The 18,992-nt window shown below is 42.5% G+C and overlaps 1 protein-coding gene across 1 annotated transcript in view; it reads right to left on the bottom strand.

Moving 5' to 3' along the window:
- Nucleotides 1–18,992, bottom strand: part of pappaa (pregnancy-associated plasma protein A, pappalysin 1a) — a 168,395-nt gene that overhangs the window by 76,461 nt on the left and 72,942 nt on the right. The window contains exon 10 of the mRNA XM_066712607.1: nucleotides 15,078–15,274. Coding sequence (XP_066568704.1) covers nucleotides 15,078–15,274 — 197 coding nt within the window. The remainder of the gene's footprint in view (nucleotides 1–15,077; nucleotides 15,275–18,992) is intronic.

The raw sequence follows: 18,992 nt of genomic DNA, 5'->3' as shown, positions 1-18,992 counted from the left end.
CGATGTGTTTCAAGGTGAGATGTTTCCTAATTACCGAGTGACGTGTCCGGGAGCATGACTCAGTACAGACACCAAGAAAACACCCATCAGGGCTTCATGTTGGTGACTAAAGGAGCAAAAAGTCAAGCAAATGAAAAAGTTAGATTACATTTTATTGTACTCTGTGGTGGTTTATTGCCTTAGTAGCAACATTAAAGTACTAGTCTAGATGATTGCAGACTTCCTATTGTGTAATGTCACTAGAGCAATTTTTCACTTAAGGCTCAGCTGGGAGCAAAAACGAACACCAGTTCCTCATGTTTGAATGAAAACACCCCCCTGCCTCACTCGCTGCTGAATTCAAAATGTTTTTAAGTTAATTACAAGAAAATTACCTGAAGCGCTCACTACTAAAGCACTGTAATTGGGTGAGCCTGCAAATTACTATTGAGATGTAATTTAGACCATCTGGAAGTGACGCTCATCCAGTGTGCTGGCAACTCGCTCTGCAAACACACGTTTGTTTGTAAGTGCCACTTAAGATAAAAGTAAACACAGTTAAATGCCAATTGAGTTGTTGTGCTGGAGAACACAGCTAATGGGACAGTGGCTGGAGGCCCCCCGCGTGGTTCGCTTGGCTATCAAAGAGCGCGAGGAGGAGGAGTAGGAAGGCATGAAGCAGGGCATTACTGAAGATGCGGATCACGTGGAGGAAGAGGAGGAGGAGGAGGAGGAGGAAGGTCTTGTCAGGTTCTGCCCCAGTCTATGGGTGCTCCAGAATCCATGAGAAACTGTCTGATTGAAACAGGTTTAATGAGGTTTAACCAGCTCAAAACATACCGTTCAGGCTGCAGGTTTTACCAAAATGTTTAAAACTACTTCATAGGTTTCTAAATCTAAATGACAACAAGCTTAATAAGAAGAATGAGAGGAATAACTGCTTGCTGCAGCCAAAGACCCAGCCAGGTTGAAATAAGTCAAAAAGTATTCAAAAGAACTGTTTAGTTGCATCTCACATACACTTTAAAATAATACTTAAATAGTTCCCACCCAGTCCAATCAGATCCATGTATTGCACTAAAACATCAGCGCTGATGACTGTCTCAGTGTCAACAGTATTAAAATCATGTCAATGATATTTGAGATGTCAATTCCTTTTTGCTGGGATGGTCAACTGTAATGTGGGAACCTATTTTCTCAAAGATGCCACACTTTTCTTGCCCATATTTGTCTTCCTCTGGATTAATAGGGATATTAAAAATCATGATAGAGCTTTCTATTGAAAGTCTGTCTTGGTGGACACAGGTCAACACAACTCAATTCTGGGAATTATACCATAATCAAGCCTGTTTCATGCCTTCAACCATCCGATCAGTACATATCCAGATGTCATAGAAAGAATCATGTAGATGACAAGATGAGGAATGGAAACTCCTCTGAGATCCTGCTTCTCTCCAAATACAACTTTGATCATCACTTGCTTCAGTAACTTAAGCAACAATTAATAACAAGTTGAGACTCATTTTCTGGTTGCAATGCTTACATTACCAGCATTGTTCCCTTTACAGCAATCATTACAGCCTCATTTTCACAATGGCTGCTTTTCCATCTAAATCCATAAATAGATAGCAAAATAGCAGACTGTTGTGTGGTGTGTGTGTAAGAGCGGCCACAGTGAAGACACGGACCTGCAGCCTCACTGTGCCTGGCAGCCAGGCGCTACAAAATCACAGGTTTCAGGAAGATCACGACTGCTGCCTGTGGGTGGAACTCCAGGATTCTGATTGCTCTGGAAGATGTTTCTAATTGGCAATGCTTTAAATATTTGTTTATTTATATTCTTTAATGCATAAAACAAACAGCTGTTTGTGTTTTTTTCCCCCAAGTTAAAATAAACGAGAAATCCATTTAGCTAGAAGCCTTAGCATCTGTAAGAGATTTGCTGCAGATACGTGAGGCCAAATTTCGCTCCTCACGTGGCAAAAGGCTTTTTGGCCCACTTGTTATAGTTTGACACATCTGGTAGCACCTTTTTTGAGCTTAAAGATACATTAAATTGTTCATCACACCTTGCAGCCAGAGCTTCTGCTTTAAAGCTCTCATGTTTCTGTGGCGAAGTGGAAAGAGAAGAAGTGGAACGAGTTTTCCACACTTTGGTTCTTTGGAATGTAAAGATGAATGTTCACACAGAAGATACTGCCTCTTTAATCGACTACAAGCACTGGCTTAAGTATCAGTTTCCATAAATCTGTCAAGTTGAGCAAAGCTACAGGCTTACTGTGACTGGTCTTAGTGTGTCTTACAGCCACAGTCACACAAACACCAGCCCTGCAGAGCACCTCAATGGTTCTCTCTGCCCACCATGTTATTAGAAACAAAACATGACCTGGGAACCACAGATGCTGCAGATCACCAATGTCCTGAGGTTTTTGGGGAAAAGAAAGTGAGCAGCGTTTGCGTTCACACGTCACACCTGTTATTAATATCTGAAAAGGACAGGGTCTGAGGCAGGACCAGCTGTTCTTGCAAAACAGAAAGGGAAACAATTCACAAATAATCACCATAAACAGTCCACTGCAGTTCTTCCAGCTCAGTGTTCCTCTATGATAACGTCATGGACTAAAAGTTCAATAACAAGTGCAATTGCATTAAATCATGACAGACACTCCACTTCTCTCGGACATTGACACGCGTTACTGCGTTGGTCTTTGTTTGCAGACCCTATGCTACTGGGACTGGTGACAACAGGCCGGATGATTGCTTCCATGTTTTCACCAGCTCTACTTCTTTTGCAATGTGCTTTTTCTGCCAGTAATCATTTCAAGCTCCAGCATCACTGAAATGTCACTCTTCAGGATAATTTACTTTTCAGTGCACTTCCAAAGAAAGTGTCTGCATATCCTTTGTGTGTGTAGCAGTACAGTGTGCATCATGTGCTAATAATTACATGCAGCATGTGAGGGGTGCTTTATGGATTGCTTCTCTGTCTGCCATCATTGCCTAATTAATGGTTCACATCTCTGGGGCTCTTTATTACACTGACTTCAAAAATTGCCTGGGCAACGTACACCCATGAGCACTTCTGCTGGCTCACCTTTATATGGACCCTCTTTCCTTGTAGGTTGTTGTTTTTTATATAAATTTAACAATGCCCAGTTCAATATTTAAACCCCTTCCTCCTTATGATCAGCCAAAAAACGAATACATACTATACTGATGTGTAAGGCTATTACTTAATTTATATGTCAGGGAAATAAGGAGCTTTAATCCTGGCTTCTTTACTTTACTTCTCCTTTACTTCTTTCTTGCATGCTTGTTTAATTGATTGCTGGTTGATTTGATCTTTGTGGCTGTTGCTCACTGTTGCTGTGACACATGTTTGTTTATTCCTGATGTTAGTGTATGGGTGTTTTACTCAGAAGAGTATTTTTGAATCCAGGACAGTGCCTGCATATGTATTTGTCTTCAGCTGTTAGCATAGGCTTGGAACCACATCACACATTTAAAACACTGATTTAAAAAATCAACTAAAACTAAACAAACTTAAACTAGGACATCCTGTTTGATTTGTATCCAAAATGTTGTTTTAAACTACCTTAGAGGGTATATGTTGTCCAGCGTCTAACAGATTTTAAAACTAAAAACATAAAAGAGCTTTTGCAGGATCAAACACAGCCTTATATTCCAGTGTTAACCAATCCTGACAAAGTGGTGTACTCGACAACCCCCCCCACCCCCCCCCCACATGTCAGTCTTTTTGAAATGATCAGTCTATAATTTTAATGGTAGGTGTATTTTAACAGTGAGAGACAGAATAACAACAAAAAAATCCAGAAAAACGCATTTCAAAAAAGTTATGAATTGATTTGCATGTTAATGAGGGAAATAAGTATTTGGCCCCTTCGACTTGGTACTTGGTGGCAAAACCCTTGTTGGCAATCACAGAGGTCAGACGTTTCTTGTAGCTGGCCACCAGGTTTGCACATATCTCAGGAGGGATTTTGTCCCACTCCTCTTTGCAGATCCTCTCCAAGTCATTAAGGTTTCGAGGCTGACGTTTGGCAATTCGAACCATCAGCTCCCTCCACAGATTTTCTATGGGATTAAGGTCTGGAGACTGGCTAGGCCACTCCAGGACCTTAATGTGCTTCTTCTTGAGCCACGCCTTTGTTGCCTTGGCTGTGTGTTTTGGGTCATTGTCATGCTGGAATACCAATCCACGACCCATTTTCAATGCCCTGGCTGAGGGAAGGAGGTTTTCACCCAAGATTTGACGGTACATGGCCCCGTCCATCGTCCCTTTGATGTGGTGCAGTTGTCCTGTCCCCTTAGCAGAAAAACACCCCCAAAGCATATTGTTTCCACCTCCATGTTTGACGGTGGGGATGGTGTTCTTGGGGTCATTCCTCCTCCTCCAAACATGGCGAGTTGAGTTGATGCCAAAGAGCTCGATTTTGGTCTCATCTGACCACAACACTTTCACCCAGTTCTCCTCTGAATCATTCAGATGTTCATTGGCAAACTTCAGACGGGCCTGTACATGTGCTTTCTTAAGGAGGGGGACCTTGCGGGCGCTGCAGGATTTCAGTCCTTCACGGCGTAGTGTGTTACCAATTGTTTTCTTGGTGACTATGGTCCCAGCTGCCTTGAGATCATTAACAAGATCCTCCCGTGTAGTTCTGGGCTGATTCCTCACCGTTCTCATGATCATTGAAACTCCATGAGGTGAGATCTTGCATGGAGCCCCAGACCGAGGGAGACTGACAGTTATTTTGTGTTTCTTCCATTTGCGAATAATCGCACCAACTGTTGTCACCTTCTCACCAAGCTGCTTGGCGATGATCTTGTAGCCCATTCCAGCCTTGTGTAGGTCTACAATCTTGTCCCTGACATCCTTGGACAGCTCTTTGGTCTTGGCCATGGTGGAGAGTTTGGAATCTGATTGATTGATTGCTTCTGTGGACAGGTGTCTTTTATACAGGTAACGAGCTGAGATTAGGAGCACTCCCTTTAAGAGAGTGCTCCTAATCTCAGCTCGTTACCTGTATAAAAGACACCTGGGAGCCAGAAATCTTGCTGATTGATAGGGGATCAAATACTTATTTCCCTCATTAAATGCAAATCAGTTTATAACTTTTTTGAAATGCGTTTTTCTGGATTTTTTTGCTGTTATTCTGTCTCTCACTGTTAAAATACACCTACCATTAAAATTATAGACTGATCATTTCTTTGTCAGTGGGCAAACGTACAAAATCAGCAGGGGATCAAATACTTTTTTCCCTCACTGTATGTATGTGGTCAGAGCAACAAGTAGATGAGTTATACATTTAGCTCATTTGAAATGACACACTGGGAAGTGAAGGATGATTTGTTGATACAAAGGCACATCAATCTAGCAGGCAACGAGTTGAATTTTGACTTATGTTTAGTTAGAACAGTAACACTAGAAGGATGATCCTTTAAAACAGCTGAGTAGAAGATCTGCTCAATTTTATGACTGGCAGATTGTCCTCTCAAGCTGTCAATGTATGCCAGGGCCGAGACCCTTCTGACTGAGCCTGGGTGATCTGACAGAGTGCCTCTGCTACAGAGCGTCATGTTGAGACTCATCTTTCTTCAAGAACTTGCTCCTTTGCTCTTAAGGCAAGCCTGCAAACTATGAAAAAGATCATTATTCTTGTAATTAATTCTCCCCCTAAAAAAGGACCCATAACTGCCACACCATTCAAGTTTTCAATAATATCCAACGGTGGGGCAATCAAAATTAATCCATACAATATGATCTGAGAATCATCTCCCACACAGTTTACATTACATTTTGGTGAACTGTAAGTTGTTTATTGCAACAAATATATTACTACTGTTATATATGTACACTTGTAAATATAGACACAGGCAAACATTCTTTGCTATAGGGAGTTAAAAGGATTGAAATCAGTGTCTGTGAAATACACATTTATCAATATCTGTAGTGACTTCTCTTCAACTTAAATCTTCTTAGAAGAGGCTCAGATTGAAGGTTTCATGGTAAAATTACTATATATATATATATATATATGGATAGAATATGATATGTATGAATTTTGGCGATTCAACAATATGTTTTTAAAGTGCAGAATATTTTCAGAAAAAGCTGCAGTCCTGGTCAGCACAGGACTTATGGCTGGCCTTTCATGTATAAGAAGAACATATCATTGTAATGACCAGAGAAGAACCTGTTATAATTGATTTGCTGACAATAATAGAAAAGCCCAGGCGAGGCATAGCATACTGTGCAATTAAATCTGGTTGGAATGGCAGCAGAAAAATGTTGAGAATTTAAAAACAAGGCCATTGTCCGTGATAATAACTAACTATTCACTTAGAAAACATTTGCAGTGGTGTACCACATACAAAACAAGGCACCGCATAGAGAGGAAGCATGGCAAACACATCGAGAGCACAGTAAACACATGCACATAGTAAAATTAAGTGACAGTGTGTTGAAATATTGTGTTCTGCTTCTCAATGAAAAAGTACTGCCCAGGACAAAGGCCTAATTCATTCTCAACAATGAAATCAACCAACAAGAACTGACTGTGTTTCCCATGTATCACTGAGGATGACAACAACTGAGTTTTAGTCCTCATTGGATGGTTTTTAGAACTGACTCTTTGAATGAATAACAATGTAATATATCCTGCCAACATCATCTGTTTCAAAACTGATTCAGGCTGAAAAAAGCGAACATAAGAGTAATGTTGGGCATTACAAATATCATTTCAATCTGGTAACATCAGCTGAGATCCGTCACCTCGATCCCAGGAGTCACTGCTGTGAAGAACATGCTGTGGAGTGAAGAGGCTCAGACTGCGCTGGCTGGTAAACCTTCTCATCTGCATCCCAGCGACTAGAGGCCTGTTTTGGTTTAGTCTTCTCTGAATGGCACTCAAAGTGAATATGAGCAAAACAATATGAAATATAACTACTACAGTGAGGGAAAAAAGTATTTGATCCCCTGCTGATTTTGTACGTTTGCCCACTGACAAAGAAATGATCAGTCTATAATTTTAATGGTAGGTGTATTTTAACAGTGAGAGACAGAATAACAACAAAAAAATCCAGAAAAACGCATTTCAAAAAAGTTATAAATTGATTTGCATGTTAATGAGGGAAATAAGTATTTGACCCCTTCGACTTAGTACTTGGTGGCAAAACCCTTTTGGCAATCACAGAGGTCAGATGTTTCTTGTAGTTGGCCACCAGGTTTGCACACATCTCAGGAGGGATTTTGTCCCACTCCTCTTTGCAGATCCTCTCCAAGTCATTAAGGTTTCGAGGCTGACGTTTGGCAACTCGAACCTTCAGCTCCCTCCACAGATTTTCTATGGGATTAAGGTCTGGAGACTGGCTAGGCCACTCCAGGACCTTAATGTGCTTCTTCTTGAGCCACTCCTTTGTTGCCTTGGCTGTGTGTTTTGGGTCATTGTCATGCTGGAATACCCATCCACGACCAATTTTCAATGCCCTGGCTGAGAGAAGGAGGTTCTCACCCAAGATTTGAAGGTAAATGGCCCCGTCCATCATCCCTTTGATGCGGTGCAGTTGTCCTGTCCCCTTAGCAGAAAAACACCCCCAAAGCATAATGTTTCCACCTCCATGTTTGACGGTGGGGATGGTGTTCTTGGGGTCATTCCTCCTCCTCCAAACATGGCGAGTTGAGTTGATGCCAAAGAGCTCGATTTTGGTCTCATCTGACCACAACCCTTTCTCCCAGTTCTCCTCTGAATCATTCAGATGTTCATTGGCAAACTTCAGACGGGCCTGTACATGTGCTTTCTTGAGCAGGGGGACCTTGCGGGCGCTGCAGGATTTCAGTCCTTCACGGCGTAGGGTGTTACCAATTGTTTTCTTGGTGACTATGGTCCCAGCTGCCTTGAGATCATTAATAAGATCCTCCCGTGTAGTTCTGGGCTGATTCCTCACCGTTCTTCCATTTGCGAATAATCGCACCAACTGTTGTCACCTTCCCACCAAGGCGCTTGGCGATGGTCTTGTAGCCCATTCCAGCCTTGTGTAGGTCTACAATCTGGTCCCAGACGTCCTTGGACAGCTCTTTGGTCTTGGCCATGGTGGAGAGTTTGGAATCTGATTGATTGATTGATTGCTTCTGTGGACAGGTGTCTTTTATACAGGTAACGAGCTGAGATTAGGAGCACTCCCTTTAAGAGAGTGCTCCTAATCTCAGCTAGTTACCTGTAAAAAAGACACCTGGGAGACAGAAATCTTGCTGATTGATAGGGGATCAAATACTTATTTCCCTTATTAACATGCAGATCAATTTATAACTTTTTTGAAATGTGTTTTTCTGGATTTTTTTGTTGTTATTCTGTATCTCACTGTTAAAATACACCTACCATTAAAATTATAGACTGATCATTTCTTTGTCAGTGGGCAAACGTACAAAATCAGCAGGGGATCAAATACTTTTTTCCCTCACTGTATATTAAAAACCATACAGTATAATATTATATATCATCATGTAAATATACAATTATATATACTAATTTGTTTTGGCACTTGCTGGTTTGGTTTTGGATTTATATTTCAGTTAGCCCAAATCATCCTGGATTTACAGGTAAGACACACATCTTTGTGAGAGCTGAGAAGATAGTCTGGATAATCGTTACCATGCAGTTTTGATAGCCCATAATAACCTGTTGTTCTTTAACATGACTGGCTCCTCTAACATCGTGCTACATCCAGATAGTTCCTTGATTGGGCAAGCACCCAAACACACACATCTCCTGCTCCTTTACCGCTATTATATGGTTATTATTACAGTCTCTATGTTCTTGTATAGTCAAATCTGTGCATTAAAAGCACTGAGATGTTCAATACAATTAATGCTGAACATCTGAAAGAAAGAGCCACTTCCTGAGCAGCTGTCAAAAAAGATGCTCGTCACAACATCCACGTGCTTCTGCTTCTCTGCCAAGAGGCATTACAAACAGATTACTAACTAATACAATCAAATTATTGAAAAATATCAGGAAACGGTTAAACAAATTTAAAAAATGTTATTAAATAGGCATAACTCCAGGATCAGCTTTCTCTCAAGATGGGAGTTTCCCATTTTCATCTCAGATTAACAAAGACACTTCGGTCTTCAGAAGCAAATATTACAGAGACTGATCACAATGTATCTTTTTTAAATAATTGTGCTTCAGGGAAAGTATATATATATATATATATATATAGAAGGCAGACAGAGACAGTGAGACAGACAGATACATGGACAGAGAAAGAGGGAGAGACAGACAGAGAGATAGACAGAGACAGAGGGAGGGACAGACAGAGACAGAGAGATAGAGACAGCGAGACAGAGGGAGGGACAGACAGAGACAGAGGGAGGGACAGATAGACAGAGACAGTGAGACAGAGAGATAGAGAAAGAGGGAGAGACAGAGAGATAGACAGAGACAGCAAGACAGAGGGACAGACAGAAACAGAGAGAGGGACAGACAGAGACAGAGGGAGGGACAGGTCCTGGAGTCATGTGTCATGTGGGCTTCATCTTTACAATGTTTCTAAATAACCAACTAATGTACACAATAGGAACAGACATTTTTGAATGTCTGTAATGTATACGCAGGAAGATTTAATTATATATGTGGAATGTAGCAGGCTTTGAAAAATGCAAACCACAGAAGAGCAGGATTTTTAATACATCATGTATATAAGTTGGTAGCAGATATGGCGGACATTTCAAAGAACAAAGCACATGGAATTCATATTGTTTAACCAAAGAGAGACATTAATTCCACTGCAATGATGATATGCAAAGAGTGTTGAAAGCTGCTATAATTTACAACCGTCTGCAGGAGGAAATCTCTCGTAGCGCTACTAGATGTACAACAGAATAGAGGACACAGCAAAACGGCAAAGAAACTTTTAATGGAGAATATAAAATATATAGTTTAATCCTCCTAAAAATAGTGCCTTTGTCCACCAAATAATGGCTTAGGCCTATAATCTTTCAATTTAAGGTAAAGTAAGGATTTTGGGTGCAGTCCTTAGATACGCAGTTTCATAACAAATGCACGTTTCTATGTATCGGAGGAGCAACACGTCCCATGTGACAGAAGCTGCCTTGGACAGACCTTACAACTGTCACATCCTCTGGTTACGTATTCAGAGGATGAAGGAGATCCTGGAGTCCAGCACACGACCTTTGTGACATGAAGCAACGCAGGGGCTGTCATTATGTCATTGCAGCACTACCACCCCTCCCGCACAACACCCGAAACTTTCAGGTGTCAGGAGATCTCAACCACAGCCTGACAACAAGCAGTACTTGCTAAACACACAGGGATCAGTCTGGGCTATTCAAGCACGCGCTGCACGTACAGGGGCCCCCCGTCTTTCAGCAGCCCCAGAAACACGGGAACAAGCCTCCCTTTCAGGGTACCATTAAAAGAAAAGGCCACAATTACCATAAGTAAACAGGGATAGAAATGTTACTTAGGGGGCAGGCTTTGAAACTGAGGGCTTTAATGTGCCTTGGCTGTCACAATATTGAACAGTACGACTCAACTCTGCTGTTTTGTATTTTTTCTATTTCTGGGACAAGAAAGTCTTTTCAACACCCTAAAAACAAAAAGGCTGCTTAAGTGAGATATAAACAAAGTGCATTTCAAGGAAAGAAAGGAAAAAAAAGAAGGAAACAAATTTAAGCACATGTACAACTAAAAAAGTAAAGTTACTAGTTAATCCACATGTGAACACCTGGTTTTAAATTTTAACTTCACTGCTAAAATACAGTTCAGTTCTCGACACATGCACTCTAGGAGGCTCTAGGAGGCGTAAAGTGCTCTGACACTCAATTCCTCTGCAGGAAGAGAGCATTTCTTTGAGCAAATGCACAGCAGTCACGTGACATTTTGTCTTTACAGTGACGATGTCGAATGTCTTTTATAAGATGAAAAATTGTGATCACATGGAAAACGCAATGTGCCATGAACGAACAAGACAAAGAGACTTGACTTGACATGGAGCAGGTGCACATCCAATACTGCAAACATGCCCTGGCTTCCATCGAGCTCAGGCAGACATCACTGGGTCTAATCGCCTCACCTTCACGTACGAATACATAACTAATCTCAGCATATGTAGCTGGCATTATGATTGAGCTTAGATATATACACCGATCTGCCATTTGGCTGCGTAGCCGCAGACCAGTCAGGGTGCCCATGCTGACCCCTGTCCACTGCCGAAAGCACCTACAATGGGCACGTGAACATCAGAACTGGACCACGGAGCAATGGAAGAAGGTGGCCTGGTCTAATGAATCACGAGTTCAAGGTGTTGACTTGGCCTCCAAATTCCCCAGTTCTCAATCCAATCGAGCATCTGTGGGATGTGCTGGACAAACAAGTCCGATCTACAACTACTTTAAAAAACAATACATTACAAGCCTTGTAAATCCTATAATTAAAAACACTACATTTTCTAAGTATTATTACACATTTTCTACATAAAGATTTGTTTTACTCTCTTTTCTATAACTATACATCAGCTGTTTTAATCCACCCAGAAAGATAAAGGTTGCTCCAACAATATTGACCTGATGCAGAATTTAAAGTAATCTGTTTTCAAGAATACTGAAATGATTATTACAGATAAAATACAGGGCCTGACTTCATCCACAGATTCTGAATTCTGTTTACCGGGACCTCGGTCTCCCAACAATCACTGTGTGTTCCCTCTCCAGTTCTGTCACAGACAATCAAGGATGTGCGCAGAATGAATGAACATCAAAGGAACAGAAGACAAGTCGTTATTTTTCGATTCATTACTGCTGCTGTCTAATTGTACAACACAGCTCAGTTCGCCGCGGTGCTTTATGATGTTTTGGAATGAGACTCCGCAGCACAAATTGCAACTGCCAATTAGTCTTGAGAAACTGGTCACAGAATTCTCTATGAACTGAAGCTGAACACTACACCCCCCCAACATCACCCTCCATTCACAAAAACTGCCAACTCCTATTTAAAAAAAAAAGGGAAAAGTTCCCGTTTCCTCGCCCCCCGATGCTTTCACAGCCGATCCTCACTCATCTCCACACAGCCCCCGCGAGCAGGGCATTTCGACATCGCGGCACTGGCTCAGTCTGACTGGAGCTCAGGGATGCCGATCATGTCTGGCTATTCATGGTTACGGGGTGACAATGAGGCGGTCTCGTATAAATGAAGCCTCTCATCCAGGTAGCAGACGCTTACGCACGCGCTACGCCAGCAGAAAGCCGCACACTTTGAACACAAACAGGCCTGCCTACCCATCCCCGTGCCAGAAGGCCTGGGCCATGACATATCTGCTATAATTATCTGGAGACAGGTGGCAGTGGCATTGCATCTTGACTTTCCAATGTGTCACCCTCACATGATGTAAGCCTGCATGACATGAGCAGAAGAGCAGCTACACAAAGCCTTTCATTTCCATTCACAGCGAGGAGCTACACAACACGGCAGTCAGGAGGGGAGCTCCGCTCACTTCCTCTCCTAGTCAATGGGCTCCAGCCAGGGGGCACAGAAGGCAAAGCAAGGCGATACTGCTGGAGTCACCTGAGAGAATTTCATGTGTGAAATGTGCTGCATTACAGCCTCGGACATTTCACAACAGGCATGGATGCTTCCAGCTGCCATCCAATTGAACTGGAGCTGAAACATTGTGCAGGAAATGGGTCAAAAGAGGGGTAATGGTTTTGTGACCTTTCTTTTCGTTATATAATTAGAACAGGCGAAATGGATATTAATAGATCCACAGATACAAAACAACATGCCGTGTGCCTGTGCCGTGCGCCTCCACGCACAATACCGCTCCCAACCGAGGGCCTGGGGTCTCCGTTTCACCTCCAATGCATTTTACACCATTCAAAGGAAATAAAAAGGCACTTATACCCTTCCTGATGGACAACTGTTATGCTTTTTGACACTAATGACTGGTTGTTTAACGCAGCAGTTTCGCAGATTAGTGGTTTAACACACTGGGATTGTTTGTTTTGCTTTTTATTCACACGATTTCAAACACCAACAAATCCTTCCGGCATCCTTATTATTCAATGTCCATTCAGATTCACTCTAGCATGTTCTCAACATACATTCTTATACCAGGATCAAATATTCAAGAAGAGAATACTGAATACACCCTAATTATGTTCACATAAGAGTACTATATTTGATCAAGCGATTCTTGGTACAGCAATGCATGTTTATTTTCAGTCTCTCTGTGCCAGAACAGGACAGTAACACACGAGTAACCGCTTCCAATGCCTGTTTTGGCTAGGAGGTCTCATCTCAACTCAACTCCCACAGCACGCCACACACAGGGGCCACACTGTCCCCTGTGAGGCTGCTCTGATCTTTTACTGCCTCACGATCAAGCCAGGTCATCGTGTGTCAGCCCCCCACCACAATCAGCATGAGTCCCTCGCTGCCATCTGGTCCACACGCGTGTGCGTTGCAACACAACAAATAATGCGTCAGACCTCCCCTCCATCTCCTAAACCATGTGGGGTTTCCCTCTTGGCACAATGTCCATGTGCTCAGAGTTAAGGTGCATGACAGCACACATGGCTTCACCGGGCACAGCAGTGTCTCCGTGTGCCATAGCCATCCTGCCCTGGTGTGGAGGAGACAGCACAGAAACACTGACGAGGAGAACAGATCTCTCTCAGGTTTCTGAGGTGAAGGTGAGATGGAAACAGATACTCTGAGTTATGTAAAATTAGCATTTGTCGTGAACTGAATTCTGGAGATGCAAGAAAGTCTCATATCACTCAGGATCTCGAGCTACATAATCGTCGCTGTGCGTAAAGCATGAACGAAGTGACAGCTCTCTCCTCTGACAGGTGATGGGAACGAGCGCCCCCCCCCCACTGCACCACGCTCGGGTGGTCTGCGTTGTTTTGTTTCTTCGCCAGCCTATAAATCTTTGGGTCAGAAGCCACGCTGTTCGCGCTGGGTATGGATACTGGTAGGGCATGATTAATTCAGTGGTGTACTCAGTTTAAGTGCACATGTAGCTTTCAGAAATAGAATCGGTGAGGCACCTGGGGAGAGAAGGGTTAGAAAAACTATGAAATAATAAATAAATCAAATCAGCAGCATAGCTAACCATTCGGCAGAGATCTTCCTAAAAACACTCTTTATTCCTATTGGCTTCTCATTCATGTCTCTCTTTGTTGGAAGATATGCTCAACCAAATCTTTTTGAGACAATCCTTCCCTTCTGCCTCGTGCTTCCAGCACACAAAGATTACCTACAAACACACACACTGGGTGGCATAAGCTTTGTCATCTGACAAAAGCCATACAATGAATCCCAGGGAGGCATCCAGTCCATACACACCTATTGCCTTATTTATGATTTACAAAGGCTGACATTGTCAAAACACTCTTTGTCTTAGAGTGGCATTTTGTGAAAATAAGATTCCCATTTTATCCAGTACAGTTCCTCACTGTTTTATATACAGATCAAATGAATAACCAGCAAGCTTTCCTGCTCAGTTCTAATATGACAGTGTTGGCAGTTCAAAAATAATAATAATCATATATAATATCAGATGTACACTATATACAACAGATATCAAGTTAGGAGATTGATAGAGGTAAGCAGAATGAATGTGAAATGATAAGTGTGTGTTTTTCTTTCTGTTTTTTCTTTTTAATACAGATGGTTCCCAACTGGAGAGGGAACCACAGTGGAACATTAATGTAATGTGTTCAGGCAACTGGCCAGATACACGCAGCACCCATCAGAGCGCAGAGCGCTGCTATCAGAGATCCAATACTGGCCTAACAGACAAGGATTCAAATAAGCGCTTAATAAACAGAGCAGGGTTAAATCAAGAGCTCATTTGTTCTCACTGTAGCTGTTTCTACATCGCTGTTAGGAACTGGCAGTGTGTTACTGTTTTCACCAAGGCTGGGCACAGTGTTCGTGGCACAAGAGGAGCTGGCGAGGGGACGCCTGTGTGGGGCCGGGGAGTACACGACCGCCCCATTGTGTTACTTCACAGCAGGGAACCGTTTAAAGCAATCTCCGAAATCCCGATCTTACTTTGGTTGCTGCTGGATACCCGACAACCACATCGGCAGGGCAGTGGACCCTGTCCTCGTGGGACACCTCGACAGAAGTGGCCCACTGGTCCAAGTAGCCGCTGGGAGTGTAGAGCCCACAGTCTCGCACACTGGACTCCCTCTCGAAGTCCTCGCAGACCCCGTCTCCATCGTAGTAGTAGCACAGGCTCGGCTCGTCTGCAGGAAAAGGACAGAATGAGAACAGTCAAGCTCAGAACAAAGGCAGATGAAATAATGGCTTTCAAATGGGCCGCATTTCCAGATACCGTGAGTCCAAATGAAAGAGCTGACTGGATTCTAAAGTTATGCATGACTTTCACGTTGAAATTGTGTAACTACAATTACACATTCCCCTCAATAGGAATGCAATGAGAGTATAAAAGTTTGATCAAAAGAGAATAATCTCCATCCTTAGGTGTGAGGGGGGGATACAGCAATACTCATCCATCGAGAGACAGCTGGGATTGCACTCGTGGCAAAAATGTGACTGAAGTCACTTGATCACAGAGATTTCCTGGGACGCCCGACTGGCCCTCAGCACTGCTTCTACAGAAGGTATTTGGATTGAGCTCGGCTCTTCAGAGAGGCGCGTCCCGCTCCAATGAAAGCCCTGCTGCTCTGTGCGCGAGACGTCTGTGCTGTCAATTCACAGCCAGTTTCCAGTGGTGGGCATCAGACCCAGTACATGCTATTCCATAGGGTGCCGCCTTTCAACACAATTTTAAAGCCTTTAAAGATTTTATCTGTAACATCTGTTGTTTAATAGCTCTAACTATTCACATTATTTTTTTTACAGTACAATGCTTCACTGAACCGGCTCACTATATTGGAACGATGAGTGCAAAACAGTTTTCTCAGGTACAGCCCAAAGATATGTATTTATTTATAATTATTATGATTCATTTATTTAGCTTTTGCCTCAACGCATTGACATTGTTTTTCCATCATCACAAAGTCTATTTAGCAGTCAGATCTTAGTACCAAGTGGCAAAGTGGAAGTAGAAGCACCAGGAAAGCATCTGCGAGTCGACCTGGATTATCTGCAAGATTTCTCAGGTCATGGAAGGAAGACCAAATGTATTCATGGTCCAAAGGTATTATTCTGCACAGCTTTTTTTTTTCTTTCTTACAATAAGAAAAAGAAAAGAAAATGCCAATAAAATCTCCCTCGTGTGCTGCTAAACAGGGCTAAAACGAGCTACTAAACAGGGTCTCTACAGCTGCAATCAACACACAGTCCCACCAGGCATCGCTCACTCATGGGGTCTCTTTGACATGTGCATTGTCTGCTACTAATATAGCACTTCCTCACACTCGGTCCATAAAATCACGAACCAACAAATCAAGTGACAGTAAATCACCCGTCTCTACCACTCGGTCTCCGACTGAAAACGGTGACCAGCGTAGATGACATTCACCTCAGAAGGCAAGAAAGAAGTGTTTTCACCCGGGACACACACACTGAGCTCTCTCGTCAGCTTTATGTCAGTTGAGCTCATCTAGCCTCTTCAATTTGCACAGTAACTCGATGCGTTTCCTCCTGCGATCATAATTAGTGTCAGAAAAGTATTCAAATGGACATGATGGCTGTATTTACTGCCTCAGATAGGTTCTTACCCAAACTAAGAGTGTAATACCTTTGCCACCGCCTGGTACTGAACACAACACAGTGGCATGCTGCTGAAAACACACTTTTACAAATCTGCGGTTTTATGTCTTCCTCCTCGAAGTTCCTGGACCCTGAGGTGTCAGCTATATATATATTGACACCCAGTCAGCTTTCAAGGAAGGAGCATTTTGTTTTTAATCAAACAATGCTGTCACCTGCCGAGACAAACTATGAATCCCCCCTGAAGAAAGAGTCTGTGAGCCCTGGAGGACTTGCAGGAAACATGTTTGCAGGATATGAACTTATCAGAGTCAGCAGTGCTTCCCCCCTGTGCTAAACAATGTCACCTGGCTACTGGTGCAAAAACAGGGCGCATCCTCCTGGCCAGACAATCTGGGTTAAATCAAAGGAAGAATAAAGCATTTACTGAGCTTGACATGCTGATGAGCACCTCTCGCCCTGCCTTCCTGTTTTCACACAAGTCCCGGTGATTGACACTTCATTATTACTGTGGTGTCATGCACAAAAACAACTCAAGATACCACAAGGAAAAATAGGCATCAAACCCTCTATTTGTGTGTGTGTGTATTTTCTTAGGTATTCATCCAACATCAATATGAATCTAGTGAAAACAATTGTGTCTAGATTGACAAAAAAGCTGCTGTCTGCAAAAATAGCAGGCTTCTTTGCAGAGACATTTCGGCTGTTCTTCCCACCACACGCACTGCACACACTGTAAACACACGTCCATAGTTTTCTTTAGACATTTACATTTAATTTTTTCCTTATCCTTGATTAATACATCAAAAAAGTGCGTCCATGTTGTCATGGCAAATATCAAAAGGGTATGTAAATTGAGCACTGGGTGTTTTTTACAAGCCCGGGCAATTTATAAACTAAATGTTTACAATTTTCAGTGTTTTTTCCAAAAGATTTTTGAAGTTCACATTGTGTGTGTAAAAATTTGGCATCAGTAGGCGAATTGCACAGGACATTTAGTTTCATTAAGCAGATAACTTGGCCGGTCTGGGTCATACTCTGGTCTACAGAAAAACTGGTACGGTGATGTATGCACTGATGACTTAACACTCGACAACGCCAGGCAGCCCTGTAGCGCGGAGACGGAGGGCTTGTGAGTTTCAGAGAGGACGTCAGCCCGGGCCACGTCGAGATATTAGTGAGCCAGAAGGTGTCACTCTTCCCTCTGGGACAGCTTGTGCTACAGGAGGTGCCATCTTTGCACTTAGTCTTGTCACTGCTGCAATGAATCGGACACATCCTGAGACATGCGTTCCCAACTCCAGAGGTCTAACTCTAGAGTCAAGGTTAATACTGAATAAAGTTACCATAGCCAGCCTTAAACTCCCCCCATCTACCCCACAGAGGTCATTCACAAGCCCCTCCAGCATCTCATCTGCTCTCATTTATTCTCACCTGATTGAATTAATGAATACATGCAAACTCTAAATGGACCATTTGTTTTGGTCGTTATTTTTCTTTTCGTTCTTTATTTCACAAAGAAAGAGGTGACGTAATTATTACTATCAACTTCCCAGAAGCCTCAGCGCCGCTGCTCTGAGCGAGAGCGAGAGAAGCAGGATGTATTAAAACATGTGAAAAACTGCCTTCTCTTTTTGCTCCACTTGCTGGTACATTAAGCGATTGAAGGAAAAACACGTCCCCACAGAGCAATCACGTGACAGCGATGGGAGTCCCAGTGGACAATAAGAATGAAAAACACTAAACATAGCTCAGCCTTTCAGTCATGTAGGACTCAGTGATGCATCCAAGTAGAAGATGTGTGGGACTTGAAATAGTGAGCACTCAGAAACAAATCCTATCAGTATTGTCTTCTACTTTTATGCCCAATGCTGCCCTTTGAATAAACTCTTCCTCTTGGACAATGACTGGGTTTTCATCACAGAACCTGCTTTTACAGCCTTCCCTTTCATATGTTTGTATGAAAATTAAATACATGCTCACAATGTCTGGTGTAATCTTGAGAATATGTGCCAGTATAAAGTATGTTTATATAATGTGTCACATGTGTGGTGTTTTGTGGCACAACACAAGTAAGGGAAGAGCCATTAAAAACTCCATTAACTAATCACTGTCACTGAGAAAATAGTGAATAAGCATGTGGCACACACAGGGAATGTACAATTAGTGTATTATAAATATCATGAATTCACCATTTAATTTGTTGCATCATAACTCCATATAGAACTACTAAAAAGAAGAACTAGTATCATATCACACACGCCTAACAAAGGCCTCCGCTGGTAA

This window comes from Amia ocellicauda, chromosome 9 (assembly GCF_036373705.1).
Source record: "Amia ocellicauda isolate fAmiCal2 chromosome 9, fAmiCal2.hap1, whole genome shotgun sequence".
Taxonomy (NCBI): domain Eukaryota; kingdom Metazoa; phylum Chordata; class Actinopteri; order Amiiformes; family Amiidae; genus Amia; species Amia ocellicauda.
Note: the sequence above shows the minus strand (reverse complement) of the source record. Positions and strands in the feature narration are given on the sequence as shown.